Source organism: Cherax quadricarinatus, chromosome 4 (genome assembly GCF_038502225.1).
Source record: "Cherax quadricarinatus isolate ZL_2023a chromosome 4, ASM3850222v1, whole genome shotgun sequence".
Classification (NCBI taxonomy): Eukaryota; Metazoa; Arthropoda; class Malacostraca; order Decapoda; family Parastacidae; genus Cherax; species Cherax quadricarinatus.
Genome location: NC_091295.1, coordinates 15,205,851 through 15,227,485, shown reverse-complemented (window position 1 = coordinate 15,227,485; position 21,635 = coordinate 15,205,851). Strand labels below are relative to the sequence as shown.

Here is a 21,635-nt window from a genome sequence, read left to right as displayed (position 1 = left end):
AAAATTTTTCTTCTTTTTACATTTAGCAGTTTTTACAGGAGAAGGGGTACTAGCCCCTTGCTCCTGGCATTTTAGTTTCCTTTTATGGCATGCATGGCTTACAGAGGAGGGATTCTTCTCCACTTCTGCATGGAGATTCCTGACTCTTCTGTTTATAAATTCACCTTTGCTTCTCTTACCTACTCTTATTTTATACTTTTTCTGTACAATATATTTTGAGCTTCTTTTCTTCTCTTCTCCTGTCACCCTTGCACCTTCATATCACACAGTTGCTCCTTATCACAATTCTTTGACCATTTGAGGGTCGAGAGGCTCTCTCCCAAACTCGTTCTCAGGGTCGAAAATTTTTCGAAAAAAAAAATGATAGAGAATCTTTTTCTGATTATAATGACATCAAAAGTATGAAATTTGATGGAAAACTTACAAAATTATGCTCTCGCAAAGTTAGCGGTCTCAAAGACATTTATGCATCGGTGATTTCGCCCACTTTGAGCCCTATTTTCAGCCAATTCCAATGTTGCAGTTGACTAAAATCATAGCTATTTCCTTAGAACTCCATTTGTTCTATCGATTGAGTACAAGAATCTGCCCATTTACTGATTTCAGCTACCCAATAAAGTGGTCAGAAATTGGCAATTTGGGCAGTTTCACACAAATTTCTAAAAATGCCAATTTTGAAATAGGGTCCAGAACAAACAAGACAGACATTCATGGCACTAAAATAACATTTTATCTGTTCATTAGTCACGTCTCTAGGCCCCTCTTACATTACTTTTGCTTTCCCCTTTGAATTTTTATTCTCGTAGAAAATAGAAGGTTTTCTGTTACGTATACTATTGCATCATTGTAAAAATGGTATAAATAATGTTAGTGCAGTTGTGAAAGAATATTAGACTCACCAGTTGATGTGTATTGGATGCATGATGTGATTTGTTTACTCTTGAACATCAGCAAAATTCGATCATTTTTGCTACTTCGAGCTCAGTTTCAGGATACTTGTCATTGTGAAACCAATAAAAATCATCTCTATTTCTGTAATATATTTTCCATTCTATCAAATGGGACCAAGGAAATGAGAATACAACTATAAATACCATACGAAAATACACTTGAAAGTCACTATTTTAAACCAAAAACACGGTCAGTTTTTTTTTTCTCATTATGCACTGCTTGCTTCAGGATTTTTTTTATACTGTGCACACTCACCACACAGACCCATTCTTTCACATGGCGGTCTACCAGCTTTCTTCCACCAGATTTGAAGGCGCTAGAATTTAGGTGTACAAGTAAGTGACCGACTCTGCTGCAATGACATACAGTGAGCCCTCAGGTAATGGCATTAATCTGTTCCAGAGAGCTTGCCTTTAACCGATTTGGACAGCCAAATTAATTTTCCCTATAAGAAATAATGGAAATCCAATTAATCTGTTCCAGACACCTGAAAGTATTAAACAGAATAATTTTTACTACATGAAATATACATTTCTCTACATAGAAAACAATGAGTCATGCACAATAAACAGTACTGAAATGACACTTACCTTTATTGTGGACTTATTGATGAGTGATGAGATGGGAGGAGGGAAAAGGTGGGAGGTGTACTATTGTTTGGAAAGGGAATCCCCTTCCATAAAGGCTTCAGGTAACATGTCCTTTTCTGGGGTTACCTCCCTTCTTTGTTTTTTAATGGCACTAGGACCAGCTTGAGAGTCGCTGGACCCCTGTCGCACCAAATACAGTGGACCCTCGGCTAACGATTTTAATCTGTTCCAGAGAGCTTGTCCATAACCGATTTTATCGTTAGCTGAATTAATTTTCCCCATAAGAAATAATGGAAATCCAATTAATCCGTTCCAAATACCCAAAAGTATTAATTTTTTTTTTACATGAAATATACATTTTCTTACACAGAAAACAATGATACATGCACAATAAATACATGAAGAATAAATGACACTTACCTTTATTGAAGATTTATTGATGAGTGATCAGATGGAAGGAGGGGAGTTGATGGAGGTGTATTATTGTTTGGAAGGGAAATCCTCTTCCATAAGGACTTTAGGTACCAATTCCTTTTCTGGGGTTACTTCCCTTCTTTGTTTTTTAATGCCACTGGAAAGAACTTGACAGTCACTGGACCTCTGTCACACCAAAAATCTGTCCATAGAGCTCTGTTTCTGGCGTTCCTTTAAGATTTCCCTAAAATGGGACACAGCATTGTCATTGTAAAAGTCACAAGCACAGCTAATAGCTGTGTCAGGGTGATTTTCATCCATAAAGGCTTGCACCTTTGTCCACATTGTACAAATGTCCTTAATCACTGAAGAAGGCAACTTCCTCCATCTCTCTCTCCCCTCCTCTGAAGCAGTATCCTCAGCTGTGGTCTGTTGCCATTGCAGATGGTCTTGCAGCTCATCAGCGGTTAGTTCTTCATCATCGTCCTCCACCAACTCTTCCACATCCTCACCACTAACCTCCAACCCCATGGACTTCCCCAATGACACAATAGATTTCACAACTGGTATAGGCTCCTCAGGGTTAGCCCCAAACCCTTCAAAATCCCCCTCACTTGTACACATTCTGGCCAAGCAAAGTTCGAGGTCCTGTTAGTCACTCCCTCCTATGCCTTACCTACAAGGTTTATGCAACTGAGGATACTGAAGTGATATTTCCAAATCTCTCTTAGGGTCAATTCAGTGCCTGAGGTCACTTCAAAGCACTTTTGAAATACTGCTTTGGTGTACAGTTTTTTGAAATTTGAAATGACCTGCTGGTCCATGGGCTGGAGGAGAAGAGTGGTATTAGGAGGCAAAAATTTTACCTTTATAAAACTCAAGTTCCCCGCAATTCGCTCTTGCAAGTCTGGAGGATGAGCAGGAGCACTGTCTAATACCAAGAGGCACTTGAAGTCCAATTTATTTTCCAGGAGGTATTTTTTCACAGTGGGGCCAAACAGAGGTGTTGCTAGGGCTGGTGTCACCCGGGGCAGCATCTTTGGTGTCACCCCCATGAAATCCAAGGGAGGGGGGATGGGGGGGAATAAACTCCAGTTACGTCACTACTGCATGACCAGTGACAAATGTTTAACAATGAGAACGTTTAAGGGCCATAAACTGAACAGGAGAATACTTCTCAACTTTATTAATGATAAAATAAATAATCGTAGTAATATTGAGGAAACATAAGCTCAAATATCACTTTGAGTACAGCTAACACATCCTACATTTATTATTCTTCAACAATGGCAAAAAAAAAAACTTGAAAAATAAAGAAAAATACTGCAATATCAGAGAAACACTAGTTCCGACCTGACCTTGAGTACAGGTAACATCTCAGTGAATCAGATCATACATTTCCTTGCCTTCAATCCTGCAAAATCATCTATCACCTCATCAAATTCAATGCTGTCAACTGACCCATTTTCTATGGATAACATTGCTATGTCAGAGATTCTGGATCGACTCATTGTGGACCGTAAATAGTTTTTAATCAGCTTCAACTTGGAGAAACTCCTTTCACAAGAAGCCACAGAAACACACAGTAAGGAACAACCTCAGGCAGAGTGTCAGAGTTGGAAGAGATTCAATGAAATCCCATTCACCTATGAATGTTAGTACATCCAGTGAAGTTCAGTGCTTAACTTTTTCAAGATCAACATCAGCAGCTTGCAGGTGCCTCCTTCGTCTTGGTATTTCAAGCATGAGCTCATTCTTGCATATTTCATTATAGAAGACTGTGAGTCTTGAAGCCATCACCTCCAATTCTTCTTTAGTAGCTTGTACAAGATTCTTTGTTTGAATGACCACAAACATGGCTGCCACATCCTTGATTGCTTTTGATCATATCTCGAGTTCATTATGAAAACAATCATTGCACTCCAACATCGCCCTCTTGTTTTCTTCCTGTAGAGTGAGTCCGGAATCTCTTGCCTGCTCCCCTGCCATCCTTTTCTTTAACCTGATTCTTCTCTCTGTTGGAAATCCATGCTTCTCACATTTCAAAAGTGCCTGTTGTATTGAATTTTCCACTATGCGATCTCACCCTTCATTCAAAAATAATCGCAGTGACTCTAGCTTCACCACCACTTTGTCAAGAGTTAAATCCTTAGTCTGCAAGTACTGCTGTGCAAGCTGAACCTCCTGAAGTATGTCACACCATAAATACAGATAACACAGAAATGTGAAATCGCACACAGCAGGAAGAAAACCTTGTGCTGCTCTTGTATCCAAATTTTCCCATGAATCGCAAAGAGCTTCAATCGCTCCCACAAATTTCTCGAAAGATTCCACTACTGGTTTCACTGCATTATAATAAGAACTCCATCTTGTTGATAATCTTTTCAAAGAGACTGCAGTATGGTCCATTAATACATCCCATCGATGGGTGGAGGAGGCAAAGTATGTATATGCTGACTCAAGACTGCCAAAAAAATTTTACACATGATGAATTCTCGGCAAAAGAATGCTGACCACACAAGTTCAGTGAATGGTCCACACAACCACTGAAAATTGCCTTCTTGTTCTTTTCTTTAAGAATGGCTTGTACACCTCCATGGACCCCGGCCATGGTGGCAGCATTATCATATCCCTGAGCACGGCACAGCATGAAGTCCAGTCCATCACTTTCCAGCTTTTTCAGGATATCAGAACTGATATCAGCAGCTTTTTTGCCCTTCAAAGGAAAAAAAAGGAAAACTTCCTTCACTTGAACTCTTCCATCCTCCATTTGCACGTACCTGATAACTTCTGACATTTAGTCAGTGTGTGACACATCTGGTGTACTGTCAAACATAACGCTGTAGTATACAGCTCTCTTGATATCAGTAACAAGTTTCTCTTTGACTCGATTTGCCAGAACACTTAAAAACTCATTTTGAGTTGATGGTGAGAGATACGAAACTGATGACCTGTGTTCACTTGAGTTGCACTTCAGTCTCATTAGGTGCTCTTTTAGCACAGGATCATACTTAGCTATTAATTCAACCATCTCAAGAAAGTTTCCTCTATTTGATGAGAATTCGTCCTCCCTGTGGCCGCGAAATGCTAAGTTCTGTTTAGCCAGAAACGGTGTAATGTCGAGCAACCTGTACAATATTTCCTTCCACCTTTTCTTCTGGATTTCCATTGAAACAATTATTTCTGCATCTATGGTTTTGTTCACCCTTAAACCGATTGCCATGGTTTTCCAAGTCTCAAGGCAACGTAGGTGTTCATCAGAAGCTTCATGATTGTGTAATTTTGGGTTCAGCTTCCACCATATTTGAAACCCAGTCACAAACTTTGATGTTATAGTACTTGTAACACTAGAGGTAAACAATCTACAGCAGTAACAGTATAATTTCCCACTTACTGGTGAGTATACCATCCATGATCACAAAACTTTCTCACCATTCTGCATCTGTTTGTTGAACCATTCTTTAGAAAGCTGACGCTCATCGCCTCTTGCATATTTTCTCTTTGTAACACGAAAAGGGCCATGCTTGTTCTGATAAGCATAACTACCTCTTTTGATAATTTCAATCCTGGAATGGTCTGGAACTGGAATTTTCCAAGAAGAAACGTCACAAATCGATGCTAATTCTCGCAGACTCTCATTCCCTTCATTCCTCTCACTTATATTACCATTGTCGGAGTCAGAATCGACATCAGTGTTATTAGTAAGATCATGACTAAAATCATTTGATGAACTCTGGCCATTATCAAGTTTCTTGAGATACTGAACCATAGACCCAGCCATTTTTTGCATTAGCTGAACTTTTTAATTTTTTTGCCTTCCTTTGTTGACATCCACAAGGCCTCTTTGATTTATGCACTCCATGAGGCATGATACTGTATCAATGATCTGAAAAAAGAATGCCAGGTTCACCATTTTGGTTCTACTGAATATTCAGTAATTTTTAATGGTGACAAAGAAATAAATGGTGCCAATTCTATTATGCTACTGAGTATGAAATGAAGTTGGGAAACGAAATAAGTGGGTTAAGTTCAGATGAAATTAAGACTAACCATTAATAACTGTTGTTTCATGATTGCATTAATTTTTTCACTAGAACCTAATTTGGATATTTAACTCAGACTTTAACCAGAATGAGAGCAAAGCAGAAAAAATTAAGCCTACTTTCCAATGAATTGGAAAAAATAATCATAATGGTCATTATGGATGTAATACTAATGTATACCCTATTATTTGGTAAGCCTCCTGGCCCTATAGGCTTTACTCCACAAGGATTGGTAACAACAATGCATGGTTAAAATGGATATCAATAAATAACAAAAAGGCACAATACCACGACTGGAGTAATATACAAATAACCCGCACACAGGAGAGAGGAGCTCACGACGACATTTCAGTCCAACTTAGACCATTTACAAAGCCACACTAACAAAAAGCAGAGGAGGCAGTATATATAGGCCAACAGACAGGGACGGGACAAGAGAGGTAGTAGGAAAGGAGGAAGAGAGGTAGTCATAGAGGTAGTAGTAGTATAGTGGAGCAAGTCAAATACTAAGAAAGAGGAGCACTGCAAGGGAGCTAGGGGCCCACAAGGGAGCTAGGGGCCCACAAAAGGTAGGAACAAAAACACAGAGGGAGTGGGGGAAATAATAATAATGGACCAAATACCCAAGGCAAAAGAAAGAAAACCCAAAGGAGAAAGAGGAAAGGAGAAGGGGGGAAAAAAGAATCAGGTTAAGTCATGGATGTTCTGAAGTTTGGAGCATTTTACAATGTAATGGGAAATTAAGACATCTACAGAGACGAAGCCAGGACTAAGAGTCATACAAAGAAAGGTAGGTAAGACATAGGCAATAGATAGTTCCAGACTATGGAACAGAACATCTCCAGGCTGAGGGACTGACAACCTCAAGTTTATGACTTCAAGGGTGATGGACTGATTACATCGTCTTCACATCTCTACTGCTCCTGCCTAATTTCTGTACTCAACTGAAGAAGCCTACTGTGTAGGCAAAACATTTCGGAATAAAGTTGCCTAACTGTTGCCTATGTGTCTTACCTACCAACCTGTCGGTATTGTATACCATTTTGATATTCACTCATACAAGGAAAGTTGTGTATGTAGATGACATCTTTGCTCTTTGTCACTCTAGCCACTGTGTGGCTTCATCAGTACAATACAAAGTGGGCCAACAGGCCTGCTGCAGTGTTCCTCCTTTCTTATGTTTTTATGTTGTATAAGTGTCTCAATCTTCAGTGGAAATCTAATTCCTTGCTTCCTTTCCTTGATGTTAATATCCGCCTCTCAGATACAGGTTTTGGTTTTTCCGTGTAGCACAAGCCTATGTACAGTGTCATATACATTCACTACTGTGATAAATGGTTTGAAAGCTGACAGGTTGAAGATTGAGGCACTTATGCAACATATGGTAATCATTAATCAGGAAACGTTTCGCTACACAATGGCTTCTTCAGTCCAATACAAAGTAGAGAGGGGCAACGTTTCACTTTCCAGGAACTTTGTCAAGCTGATACAAACAATACATGGACACAGAGGGTATATATATGCTTTGAGTGAGGTGTAGTACAAGTAGAAGTAGTAGTAGTAGTTGTTCTTATGTTCTTATACATGTGGTGGAAAAGCTTTAGGTAGGGGTAGTTTTGATGAGGACCTGCCTTGTATGGTCCAGTAGACCTTCTGCAGTGTTCCTCCATTCTTATCTTCTTACGTACCATGGTTATTTCAACATTTCATGAATGTCAGTTCTCACCCGTTCATATATCTTGATTCATGAACTTGACTGATATCACCAATAAGCAAAAGTAAAGCTCAAAATATGATAATTACCTGATCCTTTGTCAGTTTAACCGAGCCAACATATACATCACCTGGACCAAACTCATTCACTGGTGGGCGGTGCAGCAGACACAGTATATTACGTCACTGATGACTGATCATAGTGATGCCAGGGCGATTAAGGTTTTTTCCAAAACATCAAAAATAAAATTATCGATTTATCGTAGTTTATCATATAGCGTCATTGATTTTCCCTATATAGGCCTATTTGTACTCTGTAATCATATAATAGACTATATAAAAACAAAGGATTTTTCTCTTATGTTGCTGCAGCACTGCCTAGTATGGGCCAGTAGGCCTGCTGCAGTGTTCCTCCTTTCTTATGTTCTTAGTATCACCTTCTTTAGAGGCTCTTTGGTGTCACCCCCTAAATGGTGTCACCCGGGCGGCCTGCCTCCCCCCTAACGATGCCTCTGGGGCCAAACACATGATAGAACCAATCATGGAAAATATCCCTAGTGACCCATGCCTTACTGTTTGCCTTCCACATCACGCACAGATTAGCCTTGACGACACTGTTTTTCTCGAACACTCTGGGAGTTTCAGAGTGATACACCAGTAAAGGCTTCACTTTGCAATTCTCACAAACGTTACTACAAAACACTAGAGTTAGCCTGTCTTTCATAGGCTTGTGTCCCAGCAGTGCTTTTTCCTCCTGTGTAATGTAGGTCCTGTTTGGCATTTTCTTCCAAAACAGGCCTGTTTTGTCACAATTAAACGCTTGTTGGGGTTTTAATTGTTCAATCCTACCATCATGTAAAACAATTACAGGCTTTTGTTTTACACTCACTCGGCAGGACAGTAGTACCTCCTTGGGCGGCTGCTGTTTGCCAACCTACTACCTATGTTATTTAGCAGTTACAAGCACTAAAAACACTGGAATAATACAAAATGTATCGCATGTACGCATTGAATCATCCAGACTGGCTTGTAAACAATGGCACACTACCTGAAGGCAGGGCAGCTGAGGCGCGCTCAGGCCAGACGGACAGGGGGACACGTTCGGGACGAATGTCCTTAACCCTTTCAGGGTCCACAGGCCCTCTCGTAGACTTGTTCTCAGGGTCCCCCAAATTTAAAAAAAAAAAAAAAAAATTTCTTATGAAAAGATAGAGAATCTTTTCCCGATCATAATGGCACTAAAAGTATGAAATTTGATGGAAAACTTACGGAATTATGCTCTCGTGAAGTTAGCGGACTCGACGATGTTTACGCATCGGCGATTTTACCCACTTTGATCCCTATTTTCTGCGAATTCCAGTGTACTAGTCTACAAAAATCATAGCTATTTCGCTAGAACTCCATTTTTTTCTATTGAATGAGTACAAGAAACCACCCATTTACCAATTTCAACTATTCAATAAAGTGGTCAAAAATTGGCAATTTTGCCAATTTCACACAAATTTCAAAAGATGCCAATTTCCAAATAGGGTCCAGAATAAACAAGAAAGACATTCCTGGCACTAAAATAACATTTCCTCTGTTCATTAGTCACGTCCCCAGGCCCCTCTTACATTCTTTTGCTTTCCACTTTGAATTTTTATTCTCACAAAAGATAGAAGATTTACTGATATGCAGACTACTGCATTAGTGTAGAAATGGTATAAATATTATCGGCGCACTTTATTTATTTATTTATTTATTTTATTTATTTAGTAATTTTAGCATACATACAGAGGTACAAAAAAATACAGGTAAGAGCAGCATGCCAAAGCCACTTATATGCATAGCATTACGGGCTGGCTTAAAATTAACTTTAGATTAACTAAGCAATGATGAAATCAGTGATAAAACATTATTGTAAACAGATAACTTTAAAGCACAAATGAGTATTACAAAGACAGGTCATATGGTTGCATGCATTGCTGTACATTCAGTCGAATGGAGTATTCTGTTAGGTAGTGTATTTAAAAAAATAATAAAGTTAGATTGGGTCCTAGGTTTAACATTTGTGTGATATAATTGTGAGTAACATTTAGGATATACAATTTATAAGGTTCAGTTATTCAGTATTTATTTGGTTTTGTGAAAGAATATTAGAGTCACCAGTTGACGTGTATTGGACGCTTAGCATGATTTGTTTGCTTTTGAACTTTGGTAAAAATCAAACATTTCTGCTACTTTGAGCTTAATTTCAAGGTACTTTTCATTGTAAAACCAGTCAAAATCATCTCAATTTCTGTAATATGTCTTCCATTCTATGAAATGAGACCAGGAAAACTAGAATACAGCAATAAATACCATACGAAAATACAGTGCAAAGTTGCTGTTTTAATCCCAAAACATGGTCAAAGTTTTTTTCTCATTACGCACTGTGTGCTGCAGGATTTTTTTTATACTGCTCACACTGACCACATAGACCCACTCTTTCATATGTAGGCCTACCAGCTTTCTCTTGCTAGATTTGAGGGCGCTAGAATTTAGGCGTACTAGTACGTCAAAAACCCTGGTGCTTAAGCCATACTAGTACACACGTCCGAAACCCTGAAAGGGTTAACCAGGTTTTTCATCATAGGCCGAGACAATATTTTTACGCTAAAACACATCGCTAACTGATTTTATCGCTAGCCGATGTCATCGTTAGCTGATGGTCCACTGTATCTGTCCAGAGAGCTCTGTTTCTGGCGTCTCTTTAAGATTTCGCTAAAATGGGAGACAAGTGTCATTGTACATGTTGCCAATACAGCTTGCAACAGCTGTGTCAGGATAATGTTCATCCATAAATGCTTGCACTTTTGTCCACATTGTACAAATGTCCTTAATCTTTGACGAAGGCAACTTCCTCCATCTCTCTTCCTCCTTTTCTGAAGCAAATTCCTGAGCTGTGATCTGCTCCTGTTACACCTGAAGCTCTTGCAGTTCTGTAGTGGTTAGCTCTTCATTGTCGTCCTCCACCAACTCTTCCACATCGTCGCCACTAACCTCCCACTCCATGGACTTCCCCAATGCCACAATAGATTCCACAACTGGCATAGGCTCCTTAGGGTTAGCCCCAAACCCTTCAAAATCTCTCTTTTGTACACATTCTGGCCACAGTTTTCTCCAAGCAGAGTTCAAAGTCCTGCAAGTCACTCCCTCCCAAGCCTTACCTATAAGGTTTATGCAACTGAGGATACTGAAGTGATCTATCCAGAACTCTCTTAGGGTCAATTCAGTGTCTGAGGTCACTTCAAAGCACTTTTGAAACACTGCTTTGGTGTACAGTTTTTTGAAGTTTGAAATGACCTGCTGGTCCATGGGCTGGAGGAGAGGATTGGTATTAGGAGGCAAAAACTTCACTTTGATGAAACTCAACTCCCCCGCAATTTGCTCTTGCAAGTCGTGAGGATGAGCAGGAGGCACTTGAGTAACAGTTTATTTTCCAGGAGATATTTCTGCACAGTGGGGCCAAACACGTCATAAAACCAGTCAAGGAAAATGTCCCTAGTGACCCATGCTTTACTGTTTGCTCTCCACATCACACACAATTTAGTCTTGATGACACTGTTTTTCTTGAACACTCTGTGAGTTTCAGAGTGATACACCAGTAAAGGCTTCACTTTGCAATCCCCGCTAGCATTACTACAAAACATAAGAGTTAGCCTGTCTTTCATAGGCTTGTGTCCTGGGAGTGCCTTTTCCTCCTGAGTAATGTATTTCCTGTTTGGCATTTTCTTCCAAAACAGGCCTGTTTTGTCACAATTGAATGCTTGTTGGGGTTTTAATTGTTCAGCCTTTATATAGTCCTTGAACTCCTGTATGTACTTTTCAGCCGCTTTTTTGTCAGAACTTGCAGTCTCTCCATGCCTTACAATACTGTGTATGCCACTACGATTCTTAAATCTCTCAAATCAACCTTTGGTGGCTTTAAATTCTACAACATCAGCACTATTTTCAGGCATTTTCTTAATTAAATCATAATGCAACTGCATTGCCTTTTCACATATTATTGACCGAGAAACACTATCTCCCGATAATTGTTTCTTGTTTATCCACACCAACAACAGTCGCTCCACATCTTCAAGTACATGTATTTGCGATCTCTGTTTTGTAAGCATACTTGCACCTTTCGCAACAACAGCTTCCTTGATTGCAGTTTTGTTGGCCAAGATACTAACAATGGTTGAATGGGGTTTGTTATATAACCTGGCCAGCTTGGAGACACTTACTCCACTTTCGTACTTTGTGATTATCTCTTTCTTCAATTCGATAGTATTTCTCACCCTTTTTACCACAGAGTTGGCACTAGAAGCTTTCCTTGGGCCCATGGTGGCTTATTTAGCAATTACAAGCACTAAAAACACTGGAATAATACGAAATGTATCTCATGTACTCGTGGAATCGTCCGGGCTGGCTTGTAAACAATGGCACACCAGCTCAGGCACTCAGGCCAGGCAGACAGGCGGGCATGTTCGGGATGAATGCCCTTAATCGAATTCTTGAAAGTTAGCCGAGCCAATATTTTGACTCAAAAACACGATGCTATCGGATTTTGGCATTAGCCGATGCCACCATTACCCAAAGGCCCACTGTACTTGTATGTGACCGACCCTCAAAGGCTTAAAATGATCTCTATTGCATTATTCACTTCATTCTCTTTTTTTTGGTCTGGGGAATATTGGCAGTAAAATTCTGATTGACCGGGCAGTCAACAGAGAAGTCTGGCCTTAGGCTGAGCTGCAAGGCTTAGAAGAACCCTCAAAATCAATTGCAGGCATGTAACAGGTAATGCATTATCTATAATGCTCTCCTGCATCAATTTAAGACTCTTCTCAAAAGCCACTTAATCACTCTAGAGTCTAGACTAAATGCTAAATACTCAGTACACATTTACTCACCTATGTACTCCCACATCATAACTGAAACAATCACTTTGAATCTTTTATCTATTGTTGACAGGAATATAATTGAATCATTGTTTTCACAAAAAGCATTTTTGAATATAAATATGTCTTTGTATTATACAAATTTTGATTCATTTATAATTAATATTCTACTGTACAACTATGAAATAATTACTATCCTGCTGTACAACTATGAAATAATTACTATCCTACTGTACAACTATGATATACTCCTTAGTGTTAAGTAGTCTGTAAGCCAATAATGTTAAGTTGGCCCATAATGCCTAGGCATAATAGAGGCTCTCTTTGCATTGCAACCCGCTATTGTAAATACAAATTCTCAATGTACTGTTTGCAAAGACAAAATAAATAAATAAATAAATAAATAAATTGTTAATTATTCATTAGCAACTTGTGCACCTTTGTCTTATTTTGTGTATAATTTTAAACTAGCCATTTATTCTGCTTATTTAATCCTTAAACTGTCCAAACATAGATCTATGTTCACTTGCATGGCGCTCCGAATATTTTGAAAAAAAAAAAAAAAAATTCTTTTAAAATGAAGAGCACATTTTTCTACATGTTATAGGATTAAAGAAAAAATTTTAGGGTCAGTACTTACCGAGATATAAGACTGTGAAGTTGGCTCTGGATGCTCACCCAATGGCAACATCAACTCGTTTTTATTTTAATTTATATATTTTTATGTTCTGATAATTACAATTTATAATAGTTCTTGTTATTTCATAGCCAATCTTTGTTCTGACACTAATATTAGGTACTGAAATATTGCTCAAATAGCCACAATCACATTCACAGGTGAACATTTACATCTGCTTGGGTTATTTACTATTGTCTAGAAATTTATACAAAGTATTTATAGGTCCCAGTAATGCTTTAGATACCCTGGCATATACCTTGAAACATGGTGTTATGAAAGGCATCCCTATACTGTTGACAGCCCAGTGACATTTGATAAATGCCCACTGCTCCAGGTAACCCTCTCTGTATTTGTTATCACTGTTACACACAAACATGTCTTGTCTCTCTGTTTATTTATCTGTCTCTGCCTCTGCCTATCTGTCTTTCTGTCTGCCTGGAGTATATGTATATGAAACTCCTTGAAGAATGGTGTTAAAACATCTGTTGACAGCTCAGTGACATTTGATAAATGGGCGCTCAGGGAACCCTGGCTTTGTTTGTTTTCATTGATACACACAAACATGTTTGTCTATCTGTCTGTCTATCTTTGCCTGGAATTTTTGGGTTATCCTAGGTAATTTACACTATGTATAATAACTGTACTTATGTGTACATGTGAGACAGAGATATAGATAGACAAATATATAGATAGACAGAGATATAGACAGATAGAGATATAGACAGTGAGACAGCAAAAGCAAGCCAGCCGGCTAGCCTACCAAATACATAAGAACATAAGAAAGAAGGAACACTGCAGCAGGCCTACTGGCCCATGCAAGGCAGGGCCATGTCACCCTCCCCCCTGACTTAGACCAATGACCCACATAGTCAGGTCACATCCATTGAAGGAAGGAGCATGACATTAGACCTAGTAGCACAAGTAGTCAGGTCCAACTCACACCCACCCACACTCACTCATGTATTTATCTAACCTATTTATAATTTCCTCTTAAAAATGGGAGCGTTAATGCGACATGGCATCGGTGAATTCCCGGTGTTTGCCACACTATTTGCTCTAATTGGCGCTCAGTTGAATTGGTGCTCCCACAGGGTACTAAGTGCTCCCAGATTTTTTTTAATACTGCGCACACTGAGTGCACAGACCCATTCTTTCATGTCTAGGCGACTCAAGCCTATTGTGCCAAATTTGAAGGAATGAAAAAATAAAACATTGATCTACGTTTGGAGCGCTATGCGTGGAAACGAAGATCTATGTTTAGACAGTTTAAGAGTTAATATTTTAACTCAATTATCAGTTTTCATGGAAGCTTATTACTTTCACAAGAATTTCTTTGCAACATACTCCTCTACCACTACTTTCATGAAGATTATTTTAATTATTAATATAATAATTATTTATCTAAGCTCAAGTTGGTATTCACACTGAAAGTAGTCAGATTAATTATATTTATCATGCTTGTTGCTTGGAGTACCGTGTCTTATACCTAACTAATAGGCAGTGGGAAAATAAACAACAACTTTGTTTACATTTATTATGCAATATGTATGTATAAATATTTGGGAAAATAAACAACAACTTTGTTTACATTTATTATGCAATATGTATGTATAAATATTTCATTTCATTTTTATTTTAAATCATTATATTTTACAGGTACCCAGGCTATGCAGTTCCCTCTCATGCTATGCTAACAGAGCGAAAGTTGATGCTGAAAGCTCTTCGTAGAGATATGAGCAATGGGTTAGACTTGGAAAAGGAAGAATTTTACCATGTAACGTTGCCTTTAAGCTCGGTTCACAACCACCCACTGCAAGGCAGATCACGTGGCGTCCATCCTTCTATATCTAATAAGATAAAAGAGCTTATAAGTGATGGAATTACAGCTCCAAAAGTTATAAAGGGTATTCTGGATAGTCATGTGGAAATGCAGCATGTTGGAGACATGATAGTTCCACAGCCTGATGATAGGGCATATTATCCTCGTTTAAAGGATATTGCTAATCTTGTTTACTATCTTGGTAAGAAAATGGGAATAACAGCTAAACGGAAAGTCTCCAGTGAACAAGTTACCTTGGAAACCAGCCAGAGGAAAAGAAGAAAGCAAAAGAGAGCTCGATCTGGAGAGAATGAAATAGTTTCTGATAATGTAATGTCTGATAGTATGCCCTTGCAAGCCTCAACCTTGCAGGAAGCGGTGCAAACCTTTTGCACGGATGAGTCAGAACGAGGCAGTTTAGGAGACTTGGAAGGGCGAGGGTGTTTACCTACTACTGATGTAGTATCAAAGGATGGACATGGAGAGGTTGGCTGCCTGGCAGAGATGGTGCGAGGGCAGCTTGATACTCTCCGCAGCCTTACATACACACTTCATGAGGCAGTTGGTCTCCAGGAAATTTATCAATCTCTCCAGGTTATCTTAAATCAGTATGTGAGTAACCAGCATCATGCATTGCAAGATGGTATAACTGAAGCGCCTGCTGTGAGTAATCAGCATCATACATTGCAAGATGGTATAACTGAAGCGCCTGCTGTGAGCAACCAGCATCATGCATTGCAAGATGGTATAACTGAAGCGCCCGCTGCAACTTTTATAATACAAGATCCTATAGTTGATCCACTGTCTACATCACCAGCCCAGGGTGTGCCAGTGTCTACAGCAGAACATGTAGTGATATCTGAAAGGGATGAAACTGGTTCAGGGATAACCAGTAAACCAAGAAGTGTTCAGAATATCAGTAGTCAACATGTACGACAGCTGAGAACGCCAGTGGCACTCCAGTGCCTAGCTACCAGCATGGTTCCCACTCTAACAGTATCACAGTTATCAAGATCAGGTAGTCAAAACCCTCATCAGACTCACATTGTCACATCTGTTTCGCATGGGGGAAACAACACAACAACAACCATACCAACACAGACCTTCCAAACGCTGACACCAGCCACACAAGATGGCTCTCCAGCACCTCTTCACTTGTCACTTCCCCCATACATTTACTACGTTCAAGAAGTCACTGTTCCTGAGTCCAGTCAGAATTGGACTTACACGACTTCTTCGTGAAGTTTTGACAATACGTACCTCTTAAAACAAATACTGTCATCATACCTGTGTTTATATTTTAATATTTTAAGTTATGGGTTAAATTAATATTTAATGTTCAACAATGGCATTGGAAATTCATATAGAGTACAGTACAGATAGTAAAGAGTACAGTACTGCATGTGAATAAAAAAAAAAATTGTATAATGAACATTATAGTACTAGCCATAATATAAAAACAAATACTAGCCAGATATACCCAGATTATAGCAGTGTGTTGGTATTATTGGACTGAAGGACTGTGATGGTTCCAGGGTCAGTGTTGTGGTGAAGGGTTGTGACAGTCCTGGGATTATTGAAGAGTTATGACATTCCTAGGGCTATTGTTGAGGTGAAAGGCCATGACATTCCTAGGGCTATTGTTGAGGTGAAAGGTCATGACATTCCTAGGGCTATTGTTAGGGTGAATGATTATGGAGGTTGAATCACTCTTGACTATTCTAGTGCTGTTGGGTTGAAGAGTTGCAACAGTCCTGGGACTGTTGTTGAGTTGAGGGTTGTGACAATCTCAGGGATATTTCTGGGTTAAAGGATTCTGATCATCCTAAAGCTATTATTGGGTTGAAGGGTTGACAGTTCTAGGGGTGTTGTTGGGGTAAAGGGTTGGGACAATCCTAGAACTGTTGTTGAGATGAAAAGTTTAGACAATCCTAGCAATGTTGGGGTGAAGGGTTGTGACAATCCTAGGACTTGTTGGGGGTGAAGGGTTGACAGTCCCAGGGCTGTTGTTGATGTGACAGGTTGGGTTGTATTAACACACCTGCTTCTAAACAACAGCTCCCACTTGTTTAAAAAATTTATATAATTGTGCAGTTATTTTTTATCAATTATTAAGGCACTTAATTTACTTTTGTTAGGTAAAGTGTTTGCTATAAAACAAACTGTGGTGAATTACATGTTTCTAATTGTCCTTTGATTGTGTTATGTACATGTATGTTATAAGTGCAAGTATTTAATTCATATTTGTGTACCTAAATGATGGCACCAGGCATGAGTGTATAATTGGTGATCTACACACTTGTGTAAGGTTGGTGATCCATACACTTGTGTAATGTTGGTGATCCACACACTTGTGTAAGGTTGGTGATCCACACACTTGTGTAAGGTTGGTGATTCATACACTTGTATAATGTTGGTGATCCTTACACTTGTGTAAGGTTGGTGATCCATACACTTGTGTAAGGTTGGTGATCCACACACTTGTGTAAGGTTGGTAATCCACACACTTGTGTAAGGTTGGTGATCCAAACACTTGTGTAAGGTTGGTGATCCACACTCTTGTATAAGGTTGGTGATCCACACACTTGTGTAAGGTTAGTGACCCATACACTTGTGTAAGGTTGGTGATCCACATATTTGTGTAAGGTTGGTGATCCTAACACTTGTATAAGGTTGGTGATCCACACACTTGTGTAAGGTTAGTGACCCATACACTTGTGTAAGGTTGGTGATCCATACACTTGTGTAAGGTTGGTGATCCACACACTTGTGTAAGGTTGGTGATCCAAACACTTGTGTAAGGTTGGTGATCCACACACTTGTATAAGGTTGGTGATCCACACACTTGTGTAAGGTTGGTGATCCACACACTTGTGTAAGGTTGGTGATCCAAACACATGTGTAAGGTTGGTGATCCACACACTTGTGTAAGGTTGGTGATCCATACACTTGTGTAAGGTTGGTGATCCACACACTTGTGTAAGGGTGGTGACCCATACACTTGTGTAAGGTTGGTGATCCATACACTTGTATAAGGTTGGTGATCCGTACACTTGTGTAAGGTTGGTGATCCACACACTTGTGTAAGGTTGGTGATCCATACACTTGTGTAAGGTTGGTGATCCACACACTTGTGTAAGGTTGGTGACCCATACACTTGTGTAAGGTTGGTGATCCATACACTTGTGTAAGGTTGGTGATCCACACACTTGTGTAAGGTTGGTGATCCAAACACTTGTGTAAGGTTGGTGATCCATACACTTGTATAAGGTTGGTGATCCAAACACTTGTGTAAGGTTGGTGATCCATACACTTGTGTAAGGTTGGTGATCCATACACTTGTATAAGGTTGGTGATCCATACACTTGTATAAGGTTGGTGATCCACACACTTGTATAAGGTTAGTGATCCATACACTTGTGTAAGGTTGGTGATCCATACACTTGTATAAGGTTGGTGATCCACACACTTGTATAAGGTTAGTGATCCATACACTTGTGTAAGGTTGGTGATCCATACACTTGTATAAGGTTGGTGATCCATACACTTGTGTAAGGTTGGTGATCCATACACTTGTGTAAGGTTGGTGATCCACACACTTGTGTAAGGTTGGTGATCCACACACTTGTGTAAGGTTAGTGATCCACACACTTGTGTAAGGTTAGTGATCCACACACTTGTGTAAGGTTAGTGATCCACACACTTGTGTAAGGTTAGTGATCCACACACTTGTGTAAGGTTGGTGATCCATACACTTGTGTAAGGTTAGTGATCCACACACTTGTGTAAGGTTGGTAATCCATACACTTGTGTAAGGTTGGTGATCCACACACTTGTGTAAGGTTGGTGATCCACACACTTGTGTAAGGTTGGTGATCCACACACTTGTGTAAGGTTGGTGATCCATACACTTGTGTAAGGTTGGTGATCCACACACTTGTGTAAGGTTGGTGATCCACACACTTGTGTAAGGTTGGTGATCCATACACTTGTGTAAGGTTGGTGATCCATACACTTGTGTAAGGTTGGTGATCCACACACTTGTGTAAGGTTGGTGATCCACACACTTGTGTAAGGTTGGTGATCCACACACTTGTGTAAGGTTGGTGATCCACACACTTGTGTAAGGTTAGTGATCCACACACTTGTGTAAGGTTAGTGATCCACACACTTGTGTAAGGTTGGTGATCCACACACTTGTGTAAGGTTAGTGATCCACACACTTGTGTAAGGTTAGTGATCCACACACTTGTGTAAGGTTGGTGATCCACACACTTGTGTAAGGTTGGTGATCCATACACTTGTATAAGGTTGGTGATCCATACACTTGTGTAAGGTTGGTGATCCACACACTTGTGTAAGGTTAGTGATCCACACACTTGTGTAAGGTTGGTGATCCATACACTTGTGTAAGGTTAGTGATCCACACACTTGTGTAAGGTTGGTGATCCATACACTTGTGTAAGGTTGGTGATCCATACACTTGTGTAAGGTTGGTGATCCACACACTTGTGTAAGGTTGGTGATCCACACACTTGTGTAAGGTTGGTGATCCATACACTTGTATAAGGTTGGTGATCCATACACTTGTGTAAGGTTGGTGATCCACACACTTGTGTAAGGTTGGTGATCCATACACTTGTGTAAGGTTGGTGATCCACACACTTGTATAAGGTTGGTGATCCACACACTTGTGTAAGGTTGGTGATCCATACACTTGTGTAAGGTTGGTGATCCACACACTTGTGTAAGGTTGGTGATCCATACACTTGTGTAAGGTTGGTGATCCACACACTTGTATAAGGTTGGTGATCCACACACTTGTGTAAGGTTGGTGATCCATACACTTGTGTAAGGTTGGTGATCCACACACTTGTATAAGGTTGGTGATCCACACACTTGTGTAAGGTTGGTGATCCATACACTTGTGTAAGGTTGGTGATCCACACACTTGTGTAAGGTTGGTGATCCATACACTTGTGTAAGGTTGGTGATCCACACACTTGTATAAGGTTGGTGATCCACACACTTGTGTAAGGTTGGTGATCCATACACTTGTGTAAGGTTGGTGATCCACACACTTGTGTAAGGTTGGTGATCCATACACTTGTGTAAGGTTGGTGATCCACACACTTGTATAAGGTTGGTGATCCACACACTTGTGTAAGGTTGGTGATCCATACACTTGTGTAAGGTTGGTGATCCACACACTTGTGTAAGGTTGGTGATCCATACACTTGTGTAAGGTTGGTGATCCATACACTTGTATAAGGTTGGTGATCCACACACTTGTGTAAGGTTGGTGATCCACACACTTGTGTAAGGTTGGTGATCCACACACTTGTGTAAGGTTGGTGATCCATACACTTGTGTAAGTTTGGTGATCCACACACTTGTGTAAGGTTGGTGATCCATACACTTGTGTAAGGTTAGTGACCCATACACTTGTGTAAGGTTGGTGATCCATACACTTGTGTAAGGTTGGTGATCCACACACTTGTATAAGGTTGGTGATCCATACACTTGTATAAGGTTGGTGATCCACACACTTGTATAAGGTTGGCAGTTGGTGTTCAAGTGTAAAGGTGGTAATTCTGTGAACCCCATAACTGTTTGAACAAACAAAACAAACAACTTTATAAAATTACTTGGCATAGGATTAATTAACATATACATATAAACTTCTTTCTATAAAGTCCCAGCCTATGCAGAGTATTTCAGGCAGCCTTAAAATTAGAAGTTAATAACTGAATAGTTATACATTTAGGTTTACTAGATTGTCATGGTTGGCAAAAAAATAACAATATACCACATTATTATTACAGTCAAACTAAATGTAACAATTTGGTGTAACATTTGCATTGGTGAATACTGAGGCAGAACATATTTTTGGTTAATTTTTATGTTGAAACTGATTTGTGATAGTGTAAAAATCAGTATAAATGCTAATATGATTTGGGTCACCAGGATGTAACATAATTAACTAAGTCAGACTTAAGAGGTGCTTTTTGACCATTTTTGAGGCAGGTGACTGAAGGGGAATTTTTTTTTGCATCTTATGGAAGGGAGTCCTAAATTTTAAGACTATTATCATGGAGTTCCTGTGTAGGTTAAGTCAAACAGAGACTTATTTCTTGTATTGTGTCTGTGTTCAGTAACAGCTGTCCAAGAAGTGTTGGAGCACTTGAGTTGAAGTTTGTTGTTAGTGTCCTGTGTATATAAAATACACAGTAAGCATGGATGCATTGTACATCAAGTCATGTAACACTTTTGAATAGTGGGAATATGTGCTGGTTGGATCTGATTGGGTGAGTAGCCTAACAGCTAATTTCTATTGGCTGAAAATGAGTTTTAGGTGATTTGCTGTAGTAGATACTCTAACACAAATACTATGGTAAGATAAAGATAGTACAGAGTGAGTAGTTGTGTTAGATCAAAGTAGTATATTTTTGATAGAATGCCCACAGTTTTGGAAATTTTCTTACACATGGGTTGGGTTGTCAGAAGAAAGACAGACTCCCT

General features: G+C 39.5%; 1 protein-coding gene across 2 annotated transcripts in view; it reads left to right on the top strand.

Moving 5' to 3' along the window:
* Positions 1-17,526, top strand: part of LOC128684397 (uncharacterized) — an 89,886-nt gene extending 72,360 nt beyond the window's left edge. For both annotated transcript variants that reach the window (XM_070094711.1, XM_070094704.1), the window contains exon 6: positions 14,951-17,526. In XM_070094711.1, coding sequence (XP_069950812.1) covers positions 14,951-16,355 — 1,405 coding nt within the window. In that variant the 3' untranslated portion in view covers positions 16,356-17,526. The remainder of the gene's footprint in view (positions 1-14,950) is intronic.
* The last annotated feature ends 4,109 nt before the right edge of the window (positions 17,527-21,635 follow it).